This window comes from Ceratotherium simum, chromosome 5 (genome assembly GCF_057802395.1).
Source record: "Ceratotherium simum simum isolate JZ-2026a chromosome 5, ASM5780239v1, whole genome shotgun sequence".
Taxonomy (NCBI): Eukaryota; Metazoa; Chordata; class Mammalia; order Perissodactyla; family Rhinocerotidae; genus Ceratotherium; species Ceratotherium simum.
In genome coordinates this window covers 16,381,459-16,399,863 of record NC_141904.1, presented here as the reverse complement: position 1 = coordinate 16,399,863, position 18,405 = coordinate 16,381,459, and the positions used below count along the sequence as shown (strand labels likewise).

At 37.5% G+C, this 18,405-nt stretch overlaps 1 protein-coding gene across 4 annotated transcripts in view; it reads right to left on the bottom strand.

Moving 5' to 3' along the window:
- STAG1 (STAG1 cohesin complex component) overlaps positions 1–18,405 on the bottom strand; it is a 354,666-nt gene that overhangs the window by 179,597 nt on the left and 156,664 nt on the right. For 3 of the 4 annotated variants that reach the window (XM_004419341.2, XM_087430526.1, XM_004419340.3), the window contains exon 5: positions 3,492–3,588. The exons of the other annotated variant lie outside the window; for it this stretch is intronic. In XM_004419341.2, the coding sequence (XP_004419398.1) occupies positions 3,492–3,588 (97 nt within the window). The remainder of the gene's footprint in view (positions 1–3,491; positions 3,589–18,405) is intronic. 4 annotated transcript variants of the gene reach the window in all.

Genomic DNA, 18,405 nt, shown 5'->3' with positions numbered 1-18,405 from the left:
CCTTTAAAATCCATTTTGTCAAATGCCTTTTCAAGAACAATGAAGATAGTCAAAAGGAAAACTGACAAGGGATAGGAACAAAAGAAGTCACAGAAAAAGAAATAGACATGGCTCTCAAGCCTCACTTAGAAGAGAAATACAAATTAAAATTATCCATATACAAAAATTAACCATGAATCACTGACCCAAATATAAGACCTAAAACTATAAAACTATTTGAAGAAAACACAGGGATAAATCTTCATGTCCTTGGATTTGCCAACAGATTCTTAGATTTGATACCACATGCATGAGCAAAAAATCAAAAAATAAATAAATTGGACTTCATAAAAATTTAAAACTTTGTGCAAAGGACATCTTTAAGAAAGTGAAAAGAGAACCCACACAATGGGAAAAAAATAGTTGTAAGTTACATATCTGATAAAGGTTTAGTATTCAGAACACACAAAGAACTCTTACAACTCACAACAATAACAAAATCATCTAATTTAAAAATGAGCACAGACTTGAATACACATTTCTTCAAAGAAGATATACAAATGGCTAAAAAGCAGATGAAAAAGATGTTCAAATTCACTGGTCATTAAGAAAATGCACATCAAAACCACAAGATACCACTTCATACTCACTAGAACAGTTAAATTAAAAAACTGAAAAATAAAAGTGTTGGCAAGGATGTGGAAAAATAAAAATCCTCGTACATTTCTGGTAGGAATGTAAAATGGTGCAGCCACTGTGGAAAACAGTTTGGCAGTTCTTCAAAAAGTTAAAACAGAATTACCATATGATCCAGCAATTCCACTCCTAGGTATTTACCCTAAAGAATTTAAAAACAAGTACTCAGATATTTGTTTACGAATGTTCATAGTCGCAATATTCACAGTTACCAAAAGGTGGAAACAACCCAAATGTCTATCAGCAGATGAACGGATACACAAATTGTGATATATATATACAATGGAATGTTATTCAGCGATAAAAAGGAATGAATCATTGATATATACTACTACTTGGACAAACCTTGAAGAAATTATGCTAAGTGAAAGAAATCAGACACAAAAGGTCACATATTATACAACTCCTTTTATATAAAACGACTAGAACAGGCAAATCCGTAGGAGCAGAAAGCAGATTAGTGGTTGCCAAGGGCTGGGTGCGGGAGGCGAATGGGGAATGATTACTTAAGAATATGAGGTATTCTGGGGTGACGAAAAGGTTTTAATACTACAGAGAGTGGCCGCACAACATTGTAAATGCGTTACACGCTACTGAATTGTAACTTTAAAATGGTTAATTGTCTGTTAAGTGAATTTCACCTCAATTTTAAAAAATCACACTGACACATTTTTAAATCATTCACAAAACCAATCCAAAAGTTTGACGAAAACACTTTGTTGAAAAGACTGAGAAGAAACAAGCATTCTCATATACTACCGATGGGAGTAAAAATGGGTACAATTCCTATAGCAGGAAATTTGGCAATATCTAATATAATCACAAATACATTTACCTACAGACATTCTTCCACAAAGAGCAAATAAGGTATACACAAAATATACTGTTTGTAACAGCAAAAGACTACAAATAACACAATGGTCTGTAAATAGAAAACTAGTTAAGTAAATTATTGTACATACACTCAAAGGAACGCTATGATGCTGATTAAAAGGAAAAAAAAAACCACTGAGAAAGCTCTCTATACACCAGTATCTTCTGTGTAAGAGGGGTGGGGAAGGAAAGAGTATATATTTCTACTTATACGTACGGAAATTAGGTAGAGAAACAGACAAATGGCTATACAACAAAGTAGTTAAGAGCAGTTAACTCTGTGGAGATAGATGGGAAGGGAGAAAGTGGTAAAGATTTTTTGCTTTGTATCTTCCAATTTTTTTCAGTTTTTTTTTGAACCATGGGAATGAATTATAAAAGGAAAAATTTTAAAAGACTACCAGTTATTTTAAAATCAAAACCCAATCTAACAGGACACTTAGATAGATTAGATGAGCTAATAAATGTAAAGCATATCACTCAGTACTTGCCTTGCCCAATTTAAGGCTGTAAAATTAAACTCACTTTCCTTCAAATAGCCAAATCTCTTGCCACTCCTCACCAGTCTCCATGGTCTAGGATTCAGCCACAAACTGCCATGCTTTCTTGTCTTCAGGCATTTTTGCACAATCTGTTACCTTTGGCCTTTCTCCCCCCTCTTAACCTTCTTTAACTCAATCTCAGTCTCACCACAGAGTTTCTTCCTCTGGGATGCATTTTCTCACAAGTATCCCCATATCACACATACAGAGAAACACACAGCCTGGGATGGATCAGAAGCCCCTTCTTATTATTCCAACCACAGTGTCCTGTGGTTAGGTATATAGACTCCAGACTGAGGTAAGCCTGACTCTGATACGTGAATTTGGCACTTACAAACTGATGTCCAAAAACTTACCTAAGCCCTTTATTCTCCATTTCCTGATCTATAAAATAAAGATCACATCTGCTTGATAGGATTATTAACCAATATAATATAAGCTAACGTACATAAAGCACATACTAAATAGTCATTAAATAGTAACCAGTTTTATTATTCTTATGATGTCACAGAGCACTTTACTGAACTATTGGTATATTTCCCTCTTTGTTCCTTACAATAAAGCCTCCCTTAAAAATTACACATACTCTAATACTTACTGGGACAGAGACTGTCTGGATAACATTTGTATAATCTGGAACAGTGCTCAGCACAAGGTAGGTGCTCCGTAAATATTTGATAAACTACTTATGTCTATATGGTGAGTGATAGACAGAAATAAGAAAGCCTTCAAGAAATTGATTTGATCAGTGATCAATAAAAGAAAACTGTTCTTTCTGTACTGGAAACAAAGAATGGTGATTTACCAACTGATTTCCTCCACGTAGCAGAATTTAATCTGTTAAGATTTATCTATTCCAGAGAATCTATCACTTATCTGTGAATATGATAAAAATTTCTACTTTAACAAACTGTTTATGGATTTGCAGCTGATTGTCAACTTAAGAAACCTGATTCTGGTACTTAAGCAAATTATTTGAGCTTCAAGTACTTCATCTATAAAATGAGGATCAAAATACTGACATACTCATCTATAAAATAAGGATACAAAATAATGAATGGTAGCAACTACTATAGTTCCTAAGATGAAGCATAGGTACAAATAATATCAGTAAATATTAAGCATAAAAGCTTATTATCTAAAAACTGAATTAATAAATTCATTAAATGAATTTTAGATTTTCTTCAAAATTTCAAAAAATTCAGAAGTCAGTTATTTTATAGGAACAAAATGGACCAGAACAAAATGAAATATCCTTAAATAACTTTACAATAATTTTATCAGAAAAAGATGAGCACATAATTCTAGGATGAATTATACATAACTAATCGAAGGTGAAGTAAATTTGAGACTGTTGGACTGCCAGGCTCAATGTACATCATTTATTCCAACATTCTGTACCTCGACATCCTGAACACTGGATAAAAAAGTTGATTAAATCCAGAAGTGCGATGTCCCTGTCTTGTTTATATGATTCAATCCAGTCATCCACAACGGACTGTGGGGGAAAAAAAGAAAAATGAAAACTTGAAAAAAATTGATATTATAGCAAATAAATTTCCAAAAAAGTTTGTGGTTTTCTCTGTGTGTGTCTATTTAAACAAGAACACTACTTACCTGAAATTATTTCTCTGTAGCCATAAAAGTAGAGATTCCCTCACTTTTAAAGGCAATTAAAAGGTGAGTGACCAGGTTTCCAAAATGTGTTCAAAATAGAGCACAATACGAACCTGACTTTACCAATTCCATTAAGTCGAATAATTATTAAGCAACTATCGATACTAATACTCAAACTATGTTGTGAAAATAACAAAAACAAAACTAATTTCACTTACACGCAAATATAAACTTTCTATCAGAAAACTTAATCTACTAGTAGTCCATAAAAAGAGTACATACCATATTAAAAAATGCATTTTCCCAGGAATGCAAGGATGGCTCAATATTGGGAAATCAAGTAATTCAATTTATCAACAAAGGAGAAAAATAAATTAAATGATTATATTATTAGATTTCTAAAAGTTATCTGATAAACTTCTGCAGCCAAGCTTAAAAATAAATTTCTAGAAAAACTAGGGTTAAATGAAATGAAAGATAAAAACAAAGACTAAAATATTTTTCTTGTTGAAATGCTTAAGACATTTCAACTCAAAAAGAAACAAGACAAGAACACATCCCTAACCACTCAAAACAACTTTTCATCTTTAGTTAATGGAAAAATTAGTAAAATACTGGTAAAGACAATTCTCCTTTCCAACAGCTGATAAGAAAAACCTAAGAGTCTCTTCTAAAGTGACACAAAAGATTAATAAAGGAAAAATCTGACAAGACAGCTGACAAAAGATAAATGTACAAAACAACTTCTTGATATTGGCAATATATAAGAAACATAAATGAATGAGTAGCCTGTTCACAACTAAAAATATCTAACAATAAATTCAAGAAAGGTATAAATGTTAATGAAGAAAATTATAAAAACTCACAGGATATAGAAAATGACCTAAATAAGTATTATATACTGATTTTTGTTAAAGGCTTAGTGTTGATAGTATCAATAAAGTATTTCCAGATAATTAGGCAAATTTAATCTGATTCCCCTTAGCATACTAGTGAGCAGAACTGCTTGGGGTTTTCTTGGGTGGAGGAATGGGATCAGAGGAAATGCATAAAAATAATTTTACATTTTTTAAAATATGTTCTTATCTCTATACTGAGGTATAATTATATACAGTAAGATGCAGAAATCTTAAGTTACCACCTTGATGAAATATTACAAGTACGTACGCCTGTGTAACCATAACCAAGACGAAAATATAAAACATTTTCAGAACTGAAATAGGCTCCTTCATGTTCCCTTCTGGTCAGTAACAATGCCCAGATTATTTCACTAATATTCCTTGATAGTTGACATTATTTTTGAAATTCATATAAATAGTATCATCTTTTGATTGATTTCTTTCAAAGCTGTATCAGTGAGATTCAGCCACGTTGTTATGTATATCAGTAATTTCTTTTTTGCACTGCTGGGTAGTATTTCATTATATCTATATATCATAATTTATTACCCATTTTACTGTTGATGGACATGAGTGTGGTTTCCATTTTAGGGCTATCACAAATAAAACTGTTATGAATATAACTGTATACATCTTTTGATGGACATAAACATTTTTCTCTGCTGTATATAATACCTAGTAGCAGATCTGTTAACATAATAAATGTATGCTGAGGATAAGTATAATACCAAACAATTTTCCAAAACAAGTGTACTAAATTATACTTCCACCAGCAATATAAGAGATTCAGCAATGTGTAAGATCGAGTGCTCCACATCCTCACCAATACTAGGTATTGTCTGTCAGTCCTTTTAATCTAACCCATTCTGGTTGAACACACTTTTTTTTTAATGAGCTCTTCTACTGAGGAACAACCATGTTCCCTTCTTGCATGTGAAAGAGAAGACTTTTTGTTAACTGCAGATGTACATAACACTTGTTTTTCTCTGTCTCATCACATCAGTGTCTGGGAGGTTTTGTTTTAAAAGTAAACAGAAAATTAGAAAATTACAGTTGTAGGAGAGGGTAAAAAGAAAAAGAAAGAATGGGATGGTATCTGTTCAAGGTTCAGCTCTACTGAATAATGTGTCAGGCCTTGTTAGCTAAGAATGGTGGTAAGGACTAAGAATGGACGGAGCAGGTCAAGAATGACTTTGAGACTCACGGCCCAAGCAGAAATGCTTTGTGATCCACGTAATGAAGTGTGGCACAAAGCTGAGGAGGAAGCCATTACCCTAGTTCTACACAGGGCCCAACACTGTGAAGGCACTCTGAAGATGGTGACCAAAATTTTCTTTAATTCCCAAAGTGATAGTATCAATTTGTAATCCCATCAGTTATATATGAAGAGCCCAAAACATTCCAAATAAGACTACTAAGCAGGGACTTGCATTAGAAATGTTAAAACGTAACACAAAGATATTGAAAACAAAATTGACTGAAAATAATATAGGACTAGAAAAGTAATATAAGAGAATAGAGCTTAGAAATAGGTCTAGGCATACACAGAACTTAAGCTATAACAAAGGAGATATTTCAATTTTAGAGGGAAAAGGGTGGTTTATATAATAAATGACACTGAAGTAACTGGTTATTCATCTGGAAAGAAACAAAGTTATATCTTTTAAAAGCTATCACCGAATTGTGGAGGCAAAGGAATCTAAAGAACTAAACTCCAGAGAGATAAGCCCTTCTTGATTTGGCAGAGACTGGTGCCCGTTAGAGGCATTGCCAAGTACAGGCATCAGTGGGTCTAGAGACAGCCTGTCATAATACATAGAGTCTTGGCCGGGGGTCAGGATAAAACAGAAAACTATATAAGGCACATCAAAATCAAATTGCTGGGTATCTTCAATTAAGAGAAAAAAATTTAAAGCAACTATAGCGTATGTATAAGAGACCAAAGAATAAGAAATATGGCACACTTTTCATCAAAAACAATGAAAGCCAGTGGATAATGGAATGATATGTTTAAAGTACTGAAAGGAAGAAAAAATTGCCTATTGGTTGGCAGAAAAACCCAACTTCCTTGTTGCCCCACAAAGATGAACAAATGGACACCTATCTATGAGCAAAAACAGCTCTGGGAGACGTCTAGAGTCCGCTTAGAAGTTTTAACAACAACAAAACTGAGAACATTCACACAAGAAAAGGAAGGCCAATTCATTTTGCCTACATTATCCCATCCCCCAAAACTGGCACTGTTCAGCACTAAGAAGGAAATTCTCAGCTAGAAAGAATTCCTCTTGCGAGGAAAGGAAAAGTGAGATGCCAGCCTCACAGGGCACTGCACAAAGATCCCACTTCAGTTTCACCCTACTCAGAATAGCAAAACTGAGATGTATGGAGACAGCTAGGAACAAGGAATAAAAGCAGAGGCTATTATTAGCAGACAAGTAGTGGGAGTGATCGCGGTTCACAGAGACCAGCTCTGCAGACAAACTCAGCAGATTTAGGACAAAGCCAAAGGCCAGCACAGCGACTACTGACTCCTGCAGATCCTGTCAGCCTTCCCCACCAGAGACACTTGCGTTTGCTGAAGCCAGCTGTCTGACTCCCTCCCTGCTACCACAGAACCCACACCACAACCATTCAAGATCTCTGCAGCTGTGCAAGTGTAAGATACCAGCCACCTGAGTCCCTCCACATCCCCACGGTGCCCAGGAGCCACGCTCACAGCCAACTCAGGCTTCTGCAGCTGTGCCAGTGCAAGACACCAGTCTAGCACTACCTTCCCCCCCGTCCACTGACACCCACCACTGTGCACATGCTCAGGACTAGCCCCTCTTGCTGTGTACCACTGGCCTGACACCCATCATTGACCTCCACTGTAGTGCACATTGGATGGCGGGGAAATATGCAGCCACCTATGAGAGCATCGACAACAAAGGCACCTGCAGCTACCTGTGGGCCTAGATTGGGCCCTGCCTTCTGTCACTGGCCAGCACGACCATACCCACCTGTAGGTAGCTCCTCCAAGCTGTGCACCTGCACACCCCAGTCCAACCTCCAGTCACTGGCCTCCACTGCAGTGTGCGTCCCTAGAGGAAGAGTGTGAAACTACAGGAGAGGACGCTGACAGCCAGGGCCTCTACAGCTTATCAAATGCTTCAAAAAAATTAAAGAGGAGGGAACTTCCCCAAACTCATTTTATAAGGCAAGCATTCTTCTGATACCAAAGCCAGGTAAGGACACTAAAAGAAAAGAAAATTATAGACCAATATCCCTGATGACCACAGATGTAAAACTTCTCAACAAAATATTAGCAAACTGAATTCAACAGCACCTTAAAAGGATCATTTGCAATGATCAAGTGGGATTTATTCTAGGATACAAGGATGGTTCAACATCTGTAAATCAATATATGTGTTACACCACATTAATAGAATGCAAGATAAAAGCTGTATGATCATCTCAATAAGTGCAGAAAAAGCTTTTGACAAAATACATCATTCTTTCATGATAAAAACTCAAACTGGGTATAAAAGGAACATATCTCAACAAAGTAAAGGCCAAAGGTGACAAACTCACAGCCACCATTACACTCAATAGGATAAGGATGAAAGCTTTTCCTCTAAGATCAGGAATAAGACTAGGGTGACCACTCTCACCACTCCTATTCAACATAGTACTGGAAGTCTTAGCCAGAGCAATCAGGCAAGAAAAAGAAATAAAAGACATCCAAATACAAAAGGAACAAGTAAAACTGTCTTTGTTTGCAGATGATATCATTTTACATATAGAAAATCTTAAAGACTCCACCTAAAAACTGACAGAACTAATCAACGAATTCGTTAGACTTGCAGGATACAAAATCAACATATAGAAAACAGTTGCATTTCTATACTAAATAAAACTGCATTTCTATATTAGATAAAATCTAATAAGTTAATAAATGTAATAGCAAAAAACAACCCAATTAAAAAATAGGCAGAGAAACTGAATAGACAGTTTTCCACAGAAGACATACAAAAGGCCAAGAAGTACATGAGAAGATGCTCAACATCACTAATCATCAAGGAAATGCAAATCAAACACACAATGAGATATCAAATCACGCCTGTTAGAATGGCTATTATGAAAAAGACAGGAGATAATAAGTGTCAGCAAGGGTGAGGAAAAAAGGAAACCCTTGTGCATTGTCAGTGGGAACACCAACTGGTATAACCACTACGGAAAACAGTATGCAGGTTCCTCAAAAAATTAAAAATAGAACTAACGGAGAGAAGTCAAGATGGCGGCATAGGCAGACTCTGAACTCACCTCGTCCCGCGGACACAGCCAATTTACAACTGCTCGTGGCAAAAGTACCCCTGAGACAGAACTAAAAACTGCATAAGAGGAACTCCTGCAACAACGGACAATCCTAACTGAGGTAGAAGACGCAGAAACTCCCTTCTGGAGAGGAAAAACGCTGCCTTCACAAGCTGCAGCGCCTCACGGCCGCCGGGAGCAGCCCACAGGTACGCAGCCCTCCCTGGAGGTGCGGGGCCCTGAGCCGGGAAGCGCCCCCGCTGTGGGCATTTTGTGGACCCAGCACAATCGACACGAGTGGCATAATATCTGACTTTGCCTGCTACTAAAACATTGGGGAGTACCCCCAGAAAACCTGGTTCACAAAGACATTAAAACCGGCTCTTAAACGGCCCACGCGCAAACTCACCCGTTTCAGAAAGCAACCTAAAATTACCAGAAAGAAAGGTGCACAGTGCTTTGGTGAAAAGAGACTCACCTAATAGGCCCTGTGTGCATCTCGGTGAGAGGTGAGACCTCTCCAGGGACTAGGACATTGGCGGCGGCCACTGTTGTGGCCTGCTGTGTGCGTGCTGACACAAATGCCATTGGAGTTCTCCCTGGGGCCTGCTAGCCCAGGTCTGCCACCCTAGAGACTGGCTCCACCCAACAACAAGCCCTCAGGCAACTTGTGGGCCTGCATATATTGGTGACTGGATTCTCTGCAGCCTGGCAACTGAGCCCACTTCAGTGGGGCAGGGCATGCACAAGGAGCAGGTTGAGAGTGTGGGGCGGCGGTGGAGCGTGTGGGGCTCAAGCCGTGGAGAGACTGGGTCCGCTTCGGGAGGTCGGGGCATGCACACGGGGCAGGACTGTGTTGACTGTGCGTGTGGACCTGTGGGCGGCAGGGCTTCTCAGGTGCAGAAGACTTGTGCTTCTCAAAGACCCACATAGGGGGTTTGCCCCACCTTCCAAAGCCTGAAACAATTGAGTGCTCCGGTGCCTGAGGCCAGCCCCAGACAGCTGCAATACTCAGAGAACTGACAAGAGACCTAAAGGCTGGAGGCTTATAGCAATTGTAAGGCCCTGAGCCTAACAACCTGCCATGCTGGGGGCCTACTCACTTAAAAGAAATACTGCAATACAAATGTGGTTTTAGAACTTGCAGCCAACTGTGCTGGGGCTCCCCACACCTGATAAAGAGACTGAAGGGCCCACAACAACTACAAGCAGCTGAGCATTACAACAGCTGGTCAGGAGCATAGCTTGGCCTCCCTGGGCGCCTACAGGGAGAGCAAACAGGCCACAACAGAAGGACACACGTAGCCCACATAGGGGTCGCCCCTGGAACATTGAGAACTGAGGGAAGCACATGGCAGGCCTCCTAAGCCATCACTTACATAAGGTCACCTATCCAAGAGCAGGAGACGTAGCTGACCTACCTAATAAGTAGACACAAGCACAGGGAAAGAGGCAAAATGAGGAGGCAAAGGAATACATTCCAAGTAAGGGAACAGGACAAAACCCCAGAAAAGGAACTAAGTGAAACAGAAATCAGCAACCGACCCGACAGAGAGTTCAAACAAAGAGTGTTAAGGATGCTCACTGATGTGGGGAGAAGAATAGATGAACTCAGTGAGAATGTCAACAAAGAAATGGAAGATATAAAAAAGAACCAATCAGAAATGAAGAATACAATACTGGAAATGAAAAATTCACTAGAGGGACTCAAAAGCAGAGTAAAGGATACAGAAGAACGGATCTGTGAGCTGGATGAAAGACTAGAAGAAATTACCCAAGCTGAACAGGTAAAAGAGAAAAGAATTAAAAAGAGTGAGGACAGTCTAAGGGACCTCTGGGACAACATCAAGCGCACTAACATCCGTGTTATAGGTGTCCCGGAAGGAGAAGAGCGAGACAAAGGGGCAGAGAATCTAATTCAAGAAATAATAGATGGAAACTTCCCTAACCTAAGGAAGGAAACAGACATCCAGGTACAGGAAGCACAAAGAGCCCCAAACAAGATAAACCCAAAGAGGCCACACCAAGAGACACATCATAACCAAAATGTCCAGAATTAAAGATAAAGAGAGAATCCTAAAAGTTGCAAGAGAAAGTCAAGTTACATACAAAGGAAACCCCATAAGGCTATCTGCTGACTTCTCAGCAGAAACCTTACAGGCTAGAAGAGAGTGGCACGATATATTTAAAGTGCTAAAAGGAAAAAACTTACAGCCAAGAATACTCTACCCAGCAAGGTTATCATTCAAAATGGAAGGAGAGATCAAAAATTTCCCAGACAAGCAGAAATTAAAGGAGTTTGTCACCAAGAAACCCGTGCTACAAGAAATGTTAAAGGGACTGACTTAAGGGGAAAAGAGAAGACCACAAATAGGAAAAATTATCTATTTCCATGATAAGAGGGTAATGGATACAAATGCACAAAAAAGAGGTTAGATATGATATCAAAAACATAAAAGGAGGGAGGAGGGGAGTTAAAGAGTAGAGCTTTCAGACAGAGGTCAAACTAAAGAGACCATCAATTCTGTATAGAAGAAGGAAGGAACAGAGAAGGACTACTAAAACTCTGAGGGAAAAAAAGTTAAAAAATGGCAGTAAGTACATACTTATCAATAGCTACTTTAAACGTCAATGGACTAAATGCTCCAATTAAAAGGCACAGGGTGGCTGACTGGATAAAAAAACAAGACTCATATATATGCTGCATACAAGAGACACACTTCAGACCTAAAGACACTCACGAACTGAAAGTGAAGGGATGGAAAAAGATACTCCACGCAAATGGCAATGAAAAGAAAGCTGGGGTAGCAGTACTCATATCAGACAAAATAGACTTTAAAACAAAAACTGTAAAAAGAGACAAAGAAGGGCATTACATAATGATCAAGGGAACAATCCAACAAGAGGATATAACACTTGTAAATATCTACGCACCCAATGTAGGTGCACCTAAATATATAAAGCAATTATTAACAGACATAAAAACAGAAATAGACAGTAACACAATAATAGTAGGGGACTTGAACACTCCACTTACACCAACGGATAGATCATCCAAACAGAAGATCAATAAGGAAACATTGGCCTTAAATGACACACTAGAACAGATGGACCTAGTAGATATATACAGACCATTCCATCCAAAAACCGAAGAATACACGTTCTTTTCAAATGCACATGGAACATTCTCCAGGATTGATCACATATTAGGCCACAAAACAAGTCTCCATAAATTTAAGAAGATTGAAATAATACCAAGCATCTTTTCTGACCACAAAGGTATGAAACTAGAAATCAACTATAGGAAGAAAATCAGAAAAGCCACAAATACGTGGAGATTAAAATGCTACTGAACAACGACTGGGTCAATGAAGAAATCAAAGAAGAAATCAAAAAATACCTAGAGACAAATGAAAATGAAATTACGACATGCCAGAATTTATGGGATACAGCAAAAGTGGTTCTAAGAGGGAAGTTTATAGCAATACAGGCCTATCTCAACAAACAAGAAAAATCTCAAACAATCAATCTAACAATGCACCTAAAGGAACTGGAAAAAGAAGAACAAACAAAGCCCAAAATCAGTAGAAGATGGGAAATAATAAAAATCAGAGCAGAAATAAATGAAATAGAGACCAAAAAAACAATAGAAAAAATTAATAAAACCAAGAGCTGGTTCTTTGAAAAGATCAACAAAATTGACAAACCTTTAGCTAGACTCACCAAGAAAAAAAGAGAGAAGGCACAAATAAGTAAAATCAGAAATGCAAGAGGAGAAATTACAACACACACCTCAGAAATACAAAAGATTATAAGAGAATACTATGAAAAGCTATATGCCAACCAATTCGACAAACTGGAAGAAACGGATAAATTCTTAGAATCATACAACCTTCCAAAACTGGATCAAGAAGAAGTAGAGAATTTGAATAGACCAATCACCAGTAAGGAGATTGAAACAGTAATCAAAAACCTCCCCAAAAATAGAAGTCCAGGACCAGACGGCTTCCCTGGTGAATTCTACCAAATATTCAAAGAAGACTTAATACCTATCCTTCTCAAACTCTTTCCAAAAATTGAGAAGTGGGGGAAGCTCCCTAACTCATTCTATGAAGCAGACATTACCCTGATACCAAAACCAGACAAGGACAACACAAAAAAAGAAAATTACAGGCCAATATCACTGATGAACAGCGATACAAAAATCCTCAACAAAATACTAGCAAATCGCATACAACAATACGTTAAAAAGATTATACACCATGATCAAGTGGGATTTATTCCAGGGATGCAGGGATGGTTTAACATTTGCAAATCAATCAACGTGATATACCACATTAATAAAATGAAGAATAAAAATCACATGATCATCTCAATAGATGCAGAGAAAGCATTTGACAAGATACAGCATCCATTTATGATAAAAACTCTGAATAAAATGGGGATAGAAAGAAAGTACCTCAACATAATAAAGACCATATATGAGAAACCCAAAGCTAATATCATCCTCAATGGTGAAAAACTGAAAGCTATTCCTCTAAGAACAGGAACTAGAGAAGGATGCCCACTGTCACCACTCCTATTTAACATAGTACTGGAAGTCCTAGCCAGAGCAATCAGGCAAGAGAAAGAAACAAAAGTGATCCAAATTGGAAAGGAAAAAGTGAAACTGACACTATTTGCAGATGACATGATTTTATATATAGAAAAGCCTAAAGAGTCCACCAGAAAACTTTTAGAAGTAATAAACGAATATGGTAAAGTTGCAGGATACAAAATCAACATACAAAAATCAGTTGCATTTCTATACACTAACAACAAAGCAGCAGAAAGAGAAATTAAGAATACCATCCCATTTACAATTGCAACAAAAAGAATAAAATACCTAGGAATAAACTTGACCAAAGAGGTGAAAGAGCCTACACGGAAAACTATAAAACACTGCTGAAAGAAATTGAAGACGACACAAAGAAATGGAAAGATATTCCATGCTCTTGGATTGGAAGAATTAACATAGTTAAGATGTCCATACTTCCTAAAGCCATCTATAGATTCAATGCAATCCCTATCAAAGTTCCAACAACATTTTTCACAGAAATAGAACAAAGAATCCTAAAATTTATTTGGAACAACAAAAGACCCCAAATAAGTAAAGGAATCCTGAGAAAAAAGAACAAAGCTGGAGGTATCACACTCCCTGATTTCAAAATATACTACAAAGCTATAGTAACCAAAACAGGATGGTACTGGCACAAAAACAGACACACAGATCAATGGAATAGAATCAAAAGCCCAGAAATAAACCCACACATCTGTGGACAGCTAATCTTTGACAAAGGAGCCAAGAACATACAATGGAGAAATGAAAGTCTCTTCAACAAATGGTGTTGGGAAAACTTGATAGCCATATGCAAAAAAATGAAAGTAGACCCTTACCTTAGACCAAACACAAAAATTAACTCAAAATGGATTAAATACTTGAATGTAAGACCTGAAACTATGAAACTTCTAGAAGAAAACATAGGCAGTAGGCTCTTCGACATCGGTCTTAGCAACATATTTTCAAGCACCATGTCTGACCGGGCAAGAGAAACAATAGAAAAAACAAACAGGGGGCTGGCCCCGTGGCTTAGCGGTTAAGTGCGCGCGCTCTGCTGCTGGCGGCCCGGGTTCGGATCCCGGGCGCGCACCGATGCACCGCTTCTCCGGCCATGCTGAGGCCGCATCCCACATACAGCAACTAGAAGGATGTGCAACTATGACATACAACTAACTACTGGGGTTTTTGGGGGAAATAAAATAAATAAATAAATAAAATCTTTAAAAAAAAATAAAATAAAATAAACAAATGGGACTACATCAAACTAAAAAGCTTCTGCACAGCAAAGGAAACCATCAACAAAACGAAAAGACAACCTAATAACTGGGAGAAGATATTTGTAAACCATACGACTGATAAGGGCTTAATCTCCAAAATATACAAAGAACTGATGCATCTCAACAACAAAAAATCTAACAACCCAATTAAAAAATGGGCAAAAGACCTGAACAGACATTTCTCCAAAGAAGATATACAGATGGCCAACAGACACATGAAAAGATGTTCAAAATCATTAACTATCAGGGAAATGCAAATCAAAACTACAATGAGATATCACCTCACGCCCGTCAGAATGGCTATAATTAACAAGACAGGAAACAACATGTGTTGGAGAGGATGTGGAGAGAAGGGAACTCTCATACACTGCTGGTGGGAGTGCAAACTGGTCCAGCCACTATGGAAAACAGTATGGAGATTCCTCAAAAAATCAAAGATACAACTACCATTTGATCCAGCTATTCCACTGCTGGGTATTTATCCAAAGAACTTGAAAACATCAATGCATAAAGATACATGCACCCCTGTGTTCATTGCAGTGTTATTCACAATAGCCAAGACTTGGAAGCAACCTAAGTGCCCATCAAGGGACGAATGGTTAAAGAATATGTGGTATATATACACAATGGAATACTACTCAGCCATAAGAAAGGAGGAAATCCAGCCATTTGTGACAACATGGATGGACATTGAGGGTATTATGCAAAGTGAAATAAGTGAGAGGGAGAAGGTCAAATACCGTATGATTTCCTTCATTAAGTAGTAGATAATAACAACAATAAACAAACACATAGAGACAGAGATTGGACTGGTGGTTACCAGAGGGGAAGAGGGGAAGGGGGGAGGGGGGAGGGAGGAGGGCGAAAGGGATAATTTGGCACAGGTGTGTGTTGATGGGTTGTAATTAGTATATGGGTGGTGAACATGATGTAATCTATGCAGAAAAAGAAGTATAATGATGTACACCTGAAAGTTATACAATGTTGTAAACCAATGTTACTGCAATAAACAAAAAATTAAATAAATAAATAAATAAAAAATAAAAATAGAACCAACGTATGATCCAGCAATCTCTCTTCTGGATATACAACCCAAGGAACTGAAATCAGGATCTCGTAGAGATATTTGCACTCCCATGTTCATTGTATCATTATTCACAATAGTCAAAATATGGAAATAACCTAAGTGTCTGTCAACAGATGAATGAATAATGAAAATGTGATATATATATAATGGAATAAATACATAATATATATAATAAATATATATTTAATATACATTTATATATGTATTTAATATAAATTTTAATTTATTATATATTTTATATATAATGGAATACTATTCGGCCATGAGAAAGAAGGAAATCCTGCCACTTAAAACAACTTGCATGAACTTTAAGGGCATTATGCTAAGTGAAATAAGGCAGACAGAGAAAGACAAATACTGCATGATATTACTTATATGTGGGATCTAAAAAAAGCAAAATTGTAGAAACAAAATATGGTGTTCTGGTGGTGGTTACCAAGGGCTGGGGAAAATGTGGAGATATTGGTCAAAGGGTACAAATTTCCAGTCATAAGATTAACAAGTTCTGAGGATCTAGAATGGTGATTATAGCTATTAATACTGTATTATATAAAGTCATGTGCCACATAACAATGTTTCGATCAATGACAGACCACATATACAATGGTGGTCCCATAAGATTAGTACCATTTAGCCTAGGTGTGTAGTAGGCTATACCATCTAGGTTTGTGTAAGTTTGTGTAAGTAAACTCTATGATGTTTACACAGTGATGACATTGCCTAATGACTATTTCTCAGAACATATCTCTGTCATTAAGCGACACAAGACTGTACTTGAATGTTGCTAAGAGAGCAGATCTCAAATGTTCTCACCACCAAAAAGAAATGGCAATAATGTGATGAGACTGAGGTGTTAGCTAATCCTGTGGTGGTAATCATTTTGCAATATACAAATGTATCAAATCAACATATTGTACACCTTAAACTTACACAATGTTATAAGTCAATTATATCTCAATAAAGGTGTGGGGGACTGCCCATCCAGAATTTATCTGGCAAAAAATATCTTTCAAATAAAAGTAAAATAAAAACTTCTCAGACTATGGGCCGGCCCCGTGGCTTAGTGGTTGAGTGCGCGTGCTCCGCTGCTGGCGGCCCGGGTTCGGATCCTGGGCGCGCACTGACGCGCTGCTTCTCCGGCCATGCTGAGGCCGCGTCCCACATACAGCAACTAGAAAGATGTGCAACTATGACATACAACTATCTACTGGGGCTTTGGGGGAAAAATAAATAAAAATAAAATTATAAAAAAAAAAAAACTTCTCAGACTAAGAAAACTAAAACAATATCAAGCAAATGCACTAAACACTCCTATTAAAAGACAAACTATTCAGACCAGATAAAAGACCCAAGCACATGATATTTACAAGAGTCATACTTTAAATATAAGAGCACGAACAGGCTGCACCAAAAGGACGAAAAAATATATACCATGCAAATGTTAACTACAAAAAAGCAGTCATGACTATGTTTATATCAGACAAAGTAGAAATCAAGTCAAAGTATTACAAACACATAAAGATATATTTTATAATAATGAAGCGGTAAACTCATCAGGAAGATACAGGAACTCTAAATTTTTATATATCAAATAACAAGAGTCTCAAAATACATAAAGCAAAAATTGAACTCAGAAGAAATACACCAATTCATAATCATAGTTGAGATGTTTAACATCTCTCTATTGGTAACTGATAGAAGCAAACACAGAGACATAAAAAATAAGTATATAGAAGATCTGAAGAGCACTACTAATAAACGTGACCTACTCAACATGTATAAAACATAACAACCAACAATTACAAAATACACATTCTTTTTAAGTATACATTGAACATTCACCAAAAGACCAAAAAGCAAGTCTCTATGAGTTTTTAAAGACTGAAAAAATAGCGCATATTCTCTGCCCATAACGGATTTAAATTAGATATCAGTAACAAAAACATACCTAAAATATCCCCAAATGTTTGGTTATTAGAAAATATTTTGAACTGAATGATAATGAAAATATAACTACCCAAATTTGTATAATACAGGTTAAACAGTGCTGAGAGGGAAATTTATAGCTTCAAATCTTTATGAAAGAAAGCTCTAGGGGCTGGCCCGGTGGCACAGGTGGTTGGGTGTGCACGCTCCGCTGCAGCAGCCCGGGGTTCGCCAGTTCGGACCCCGGGCACGCACCGATGCACTGCTTGGTGGGCCATGTCGTGGCGGCGTCCCATATAAACTGGAGGAAGATGGGCACGGATGTTAGCCCAGGGCCAGTCTTCCTCAGCAAAAAAAGAGGAGGACTGGCAGATGTTAGCAGAGGGCTGATCTCGTCACACTCACACACACAAAAAGCTCTAAATCAATGATTTAAGCTTCTATCTCAAGAAACTCACATTACATTACAACGTGGGTTGTCCTCCTTTAGCACAGTAGGGAAGATAAGCAGTATACCTCCAGCATTACCAGAAAGAACACTTCTGATAACATACTGACAGTCCCTCAAAAAGAAGCTTTAGAATATCTGGATCACAAGTTACAGCCACACAATCAT